Genomic DNA, 5915 nt, shown 5'->3' with positions numbered 1-5915 from the left:
GAGCCCAGGAGTTTGAGGTTGCTGTGAGCTAGGCTGACGCCACGGCACTCCCTCTAGCCCAGGCAACAGAGTGAGACTCTGTCTCAAAAAAAAAAAAAAAAAAAACCAGAATCAAGGATCCGAAGTTTATATCATAGTAAACAAAGAAAACCTAATACAGTTGCAGAGAAAAACCTCCAGAATATTCAAAATCTGTTCCTGTAAACAAAAGTAAGATAATTTGGATTCAAGAATCTCTAAAGGATGGAGAACCTGCTGTTCCGTCGTGTCAAGGCAGACGTTTCCCCTCAGGGCTCGACAGTGCAGAGTGGCTGCTGCGTCCTGCTCAGCGCGCCCCTCTGCAAGGGCAGGTCCCTCTTCTGCATCACGGCCCAATTGCAATGAAAGTCCTCTTCGCGGAACAGAACAATGCACTCCTTTTAAACAATGAATTGAACGTGGATTTGGTCTATAAATGAGAAGATGGAGGCGGGTCCGGACTCAGGAATCCTGCAGCACGCGGTAAGAGGCGGCGGCAGGGTCCTGTGCCACATGAAGGCCACTGTGAAGGACAACGATGAAATCGAAGTTCTTCGTATGAACAAGTACCGCTGTACGACACTTCTTCTTTCTGGATGTTTTTATAGCCCTTAACAAAAAAATGCTGTAAGTGCCTACGCTGTTTTCTCTTACAGTATACGTACGCATCTCACCCCGGCTGACGGAGACGCAGCGGCTCACCCTCGCGCAGCTACTGCTCCCAAGACCAGGCTGGGCTCCCGGCTCAGCCCCCACGGTGGGTCAGGGGCCAGTATCAGCAAACCCCGCCCAAGACAAACACAGCACGACACGCTGCTGTCTAGGAATCACTGTCTGTTTATTAAGGCAGCTGGTCATGTTAGTGATTTTAGTAACATTTTCAGCATGAAGGTAGATTTACATTTCCTTTCTGGACAACTGGTCAGTGACCTGGTTGTGGTCAGGAGTTCCAGGGACAGCAGCTGCTGCTCAGGGAAGGCTCTGACGGTCACCGTCTGTCCTGCTGCTGCCCCAGTTGGGGGAGAACTTGTGGGCTGAGAAAAGAAGGGTGTGCGCAAACCCAGCAACTTTCAAGGTCCCAACACATTCTTTCAGCCAAATAAAGCGTTTTTTTATGTTTTCTGCAGCGGTGGTGGTCGTCGGGCCATGCTAAAGCCCCACCCGGAGAGCACAGCCTGCCCAGCCCTGCAGGACTCCCAGGGGGCAGGAGACCACCCTGAGCAGGAGGGTGAGAGGTCAGCAGAGGAAATCACTCAAGCCCCAGGGAGTGGGGGCGCAAGAGCTGGGCAGGAGGAGGGCAGATGGCACGGGGCCTCGGTGAGAGCCCTGGACCTGCGCTGAGGCAGAGGGTGACCCTCGAGAGCGCAGGCGGGGAATGCCGGGATCGGAGAGGCATCCAGACACAGCTCTTGGCTGTCTGCGGAAGGATGTGGGAAGGCAGAGAGGCCTGGGCTGCCGGCTGTCCAGGAGCTGGCAGGGACGGGGTCGGCAGGCTGGGGAGGCTGCAGGGCTAGTGCCAGGCCTGGGTCTTATTCCCATCACAGCTCCCGGCGACCCCTCGCCATGGCCAGGAGAGAACAGCAGGAATCTCGGGCTGGCCCCGAGCACAGGAGCCACCCGTCCATGCCGGTCAAAGGCCAAGTCAGGACCCGAATTTTCCATCCTAAGCCATGTCCACACAAGCCGGGCCAGACAGGGCTAGAAGCCAGAGGGAGCTCAGAAGTGAACCCTGAGGCCTCACCCCAGCCCAGAGCACCCGCGGGAGCACGAGGCTGGCAGCAGCCTTGGGTGCCTGGGCATTGCCACCCCTGCCAGCCGGCTCCGTGCCTGGTACGTGACAGGTTGCCCCGGCCCACAGCAGTGTGCCACAGCGGTAACCACCATGACGGTTGACCCCCAACCCTTGTGCTGCTCGGGCACCTGCGCGTGTTTCTGTCTCAACAGGTGACTACAACCCCTGGGGGGTCGGGATGCTGGTGCCCACAGACCCGCCGAGCCACAGCGCCACGCAGGCCAGCTGCCACCTGGGGGCAGGCCTGGGCCACGCTCGGCTCCCACTGCAGCCTCGGGGTGCTCAGGGAGGCCCCCACTGCCCGGGCTGCTCACAGCACACTGTCCCCACCGTCACCGTGGGCTCACCCACGTCCTCGGCCCTACAGACAGAGCAGAGGAGCGGCCGGCCCGGACGTGCCCAGCAGACCCAGGCAGGAACAGCACAAGGCACAGCTGTTCCTCTCCCAAGAACTCAGCTGTGGGTCAGAAAAGCCCTCCCAGTCTCATCCCTGTGCTGAGATGCCGTGGAAGGTCATGCTCAAGGGTCCCGGTTCATCTTGTTCCTCTCCTCACCCGAGACTGACAAGCTATCCTCAGAACTAACCCTACGCCGAAAACCCAGCGTCTACAGCAGCCCCCACCCTGCCCACCCTGCCCCGGGCCTGGTCCTCTCCACCTGCAGAGGTCAGGGACGGCGGCTGGAGCCCGAGGCAGGGTCACAGATGGTTCCCCCACCTGGCCTAGACACCTTGGCCCTGCCTGGAACTTAAATGACGCCACCGCTCACCCGCCCCGCCAGCAGATGTGCCCTCAGGGGTGGCCGGCGAGGGCGCTCTCAGGGTGCAGGTGGGAGAAGCGGCCGAGGGTCCAGATGGGGAAGACGTTCCTGTAGCTCGTGTAGGAGATGGCACAGGACTTGTTAAAGACCCCAGAGATGTTCTCCTAGAAGGACACAGAGACATAAACACAAAGGCTCCCCCAGGCAGCGGAACAGCCCGTCCCTGACTGTGGCGGGCTCCTGGGTGAGGCGCTAATGGAGACCGTAAGAAAGGCCCGTGCAGGTGGCCCTGCCGCCCTGAGTCAGTCGGGGCACCACAGCCCCGCTCAGACCCACCCCTGTCCCCAGCAAACGGGAACCTTGTGCTCTCTGGCCCCGGCGGCATACCTGGGGCCAGTCGCCGTTGGGAAGCTGTTTCTGCAGCAGACACCTGACTCCTCTCTCCTGGGCCGCTACGTCGGGGTGCCTGGAGGGAAGGCGGACAGGCTGGGACATACCCAGGTGCACGGCACCATAAACTTCCAACCTCACCCTCACGCGGCCAAGCGCGAGGACAGCCGCAGAAAGCCACAGTGATGACCCGCAGGCCCCGCTAGGAACCACCGGCCCCGGCTCAGGCCTCGCCACGCTCCCCGCTAGGCGTCCTGAGAGGCTGCCGTGCAGGCACAGAAAGCAGCAGGCCAGGAGGGATACACGCCTCTTCGGACCTGGCCCGCGGCCCGCACAAGGGCCTCTGGAGGCCACGGAAGCCACGAGAGCTGACACTTGGGGGCCAGGGTGAGACGCGAGAAGGACCCTAACTGTCCTGCCCTCGAGGTCCCCCCAGACACTGCTCCTGCTCAGGCTGAGCCAGCCCAGCTTTGGGGGGTTTGAGGAAGATTCCCCAGGTGGCTGCAAATCCAACAGGGCAGCACGGACTGGGGCACCACAGCACACAGGTGCCTGCGAGTGTATACGTGTGCGTGTCTGCACGTGCCTGTGTGTGCAGGTGCGTATCTGTGTGCATCTGCATGTGTGTGCGCCTGCACATGTATGTCGCTCAGCACCCGCTATGGAGGCAAGAGGGCCACAGAGAGCAGCTGCAGGGACCTGTGCTGTCGCCGCTGAGGCAGCCGCCATGGCCACCACCCAGGAAGCAGCCTCCCCACCACAGTCCACCTCGCCCGTCCCACTGGGCCCCTGCTTCCCTGGCTCTGCCACCGACGCCGTCAGTGGCTGGTGGTCCGCTCCTAAGAGGCAAGCCTCCCCCAGACCCCGCTCGGTCAGACAGGGGATGGGCCCCCTGCCTGCCCTGGGAGTGCGGACACAGCTCTTACAGGAGTCTGTTCCCAGAGTGGCAGCTAAACGGGGCCCAGCCCCTTGGCCTGCAGGCCTCTCGCGACGTCCACACTCAGTCCAGGCCACCTGCTCTAGCTTGCGCGTCCCTCCCCCACCCGACCCCCAGCTCAGGGCCGGGGCCGTGGTCCCCACCTGGCAGCCATCAGCCCCATCAGAGCCCAGCAGGTGTTGTGGATCTGGGAACGGGCGCTCTGCACGTAGCGCCGCTGCTCACAGGACTCGAAGTCCTCCCCCCAGCCTCCGTCCTCCATCTGCCGGGACAGCAGGAAGTCGCAGGCCCGGGAGATCTCCGCACAGGCAGCCCTGCAGAGACCAGGAGACACAGCAGGTCGGTCTGCACCCCGGATTCTGGCCCTGGCAGGCTGCCTTAGGGTTCGGGGAGCGGCGGTGGGGAAGGAGCCTGCACCGGGGCCACCCCACCCCTGCGTGAGGCTGGAGGCGCTACTGAAACCCTGAGCTTGGTTTCTGCTCCTTGGTGAAGTGTGGACAGGCACACCAGCCCCCAGAGCTGCTGGGAAGATAAAGTAAAACGCTTTGTGCTACAGAGGCCTCACTGACACGTCAGGTCACGGTGTGGACAGTGTCTGGGTGGCACCTGAAGAAAGTCGGGAATGCCCAAGCTGCACCTGATGGGCTCCCCAGCCGAGCAGGCCCACCTGCCGCTGAATACTCACAGGCCCAGCAGAGTGGGGCAAGGCAGCCGGAGACAGGTGCGGACCCGAGGCCTCCGCCCTCCTCCTGACCAGCCCGGTGAGCATCCTAGACCCCAACCCTCTCCTCGGGGTGCAGGTTCGGGCCGGGGGCCAAGGGTGTCCCTCCACTGCATGAGTCAGGAAGCTCTGCAGAGCTGTGAGGCCCGGGAACATCCCCGTGTCAATCTGGGACATTTTCTGATCTGATCTGACTCTGTAACAACACTCCTGAACTCAAGCACAGAAGGAAAAGACACCAACAGCAAATCATCACGCTGAGCCCACCCAGCGGGACAGGCAGCCGCACTCACCCGTCTCGGTAAGTCTGCCCCATGCAGGCGAAGGCTTCCAGGCCAAACCAGGTGCCGTAGGTGAAGCACACGCCCCAGGAGCTGAGGGGAGAGGGGAGAGCACCTCAGCCCTTCGTCTCGGTCCCAGCAAGTGCGTGAAATGAGAGGCGTTTTGTTCTACGCCATTCATGTGCGCTTCAGCGAGCAGCAGCGCCAACTCCAGCGCCATAGGCATTGAGGCCACTGAAGACAGCACTGCCCCCTGAGGAGCCCCCCGCCACCCCCGCCAGACACCCAAGAACCAACGCAAGCAGCCGGAGGAGGAGGGGAGTGATCACATTCAGCCCGCTGCTCTCTGCAACACGCTAAGCAGCTCCCACCAAGGTGAAGCCCAGGCATTCAAAAAAGGAACAGAGTCGACCAGAAATCCACTGGCCGGCAGGCTGCTTCCAGAAACTTCTGGTATAGCAGGATCACACAAGCAATCTATGAACAGTATGTGAGAGCAGAACCCTCCGCTCCTGCGGGCCTGCACCCAGGGCGGGGCCCACTCACCCTTCCCAGGAGCCGTCCGCCCTCTGGCTGTGCCGGCAGAACTCCAGGCCTCGCTCCAGGGTCTCCCTGGAACACATGAGATTGGCCCAATGAACATTCCAGCAAAACAGCAGTTTCCCTGTCCCAATTCCACCCATTCCACACTCTCAAAACAATGAGTGTGGTCTCCCTTAAAAACACGTAGAAACGAACAGTTTCTACAGTGTGAAAAGCAGCAACTACAAGATAGGGGAGGGAAGCAGGCTGGCAGAGGGCAAGAAACTCGAGAGGAACATAGTGCAGGATGGAGCCCGACAGAAGCCTCTCAAACAGGGTCAACACCACTGAAAACGTCAGCGACGCAGGCCTGAGTAAACCACACAAAATGTCCCTTAAATAAAGGGAAAACATCAGCCAGGCACGGTGGCTCACATCTGTAATCCCAGTACTCTGGGAGGCTGAGGTGGGAGGATTGCTTGAGCTCAGGAGTTC

The 5915-nt window shown here is 61.0% G+C and overlaps 1 protein-coding gene across 3 annotated transcripts in view; it reads right to left on the bottom strand.

Annotated features, from left to right (window-relative positions):
• Positions 1-1904: 1904 nt before the first annotated feature.
• LSS (lanosterol synthase (2,3-oxidosqualene-lanosterol cyclase)) overlaps positions 1905-5915 on the bottom strand; it is a 32211-nt gene continuing 28200 nt past the window's right edge. For 2 of the 3 annotated variants that reach the window (XM_012652693.1, XM_012652694.1), the window contains exons 18-22: positions 5445-5510; positions 4911-4991; positions 4040-4210; positions 2957-3035; positions 1905-2733 (exon numbers count right to left, since the gene is read on the bottom strand). In XM_012652693.1, the coding sequence (XP_012508147.1) occupies positions 2602-2733; positions 2957-3035; positions 4040-4210; positions 4911-4991; positions 5445-5510 (529 nt within the window). In that variant the 3' untranslated portion in view covers positions 1905-2601. The remainder of the gene's footprint in view (positions 2734-2956; positions 3036-4039; positions 4211-4910; positions 4992-5444; positions 5511-5915) is intronic. The other variant, XM_012652695.1, reaches the window with a different exon arrangement.

This window comes from Propithecus coquereli, unplaced genomic scaffold (assembly GCF_000956105.1).
Source record: "Propithecus coquereli isolate 6110/MARCELLA unplaced genomic scaffold, Pcoq_1.0 Scaffold399, whole genome shotgun sequence".
Lineage (NCBI taxonomy): Eukaryota > Metazoa > Chordata > Mammalia > Primates > Indriidae > Propithecus > Propithecus coquereli.
The sequence above is the reverse complement of the archived record's forward strand: the minus strand, read 5'-3'. Positions and strand labels throughout refer to the sequence as shown.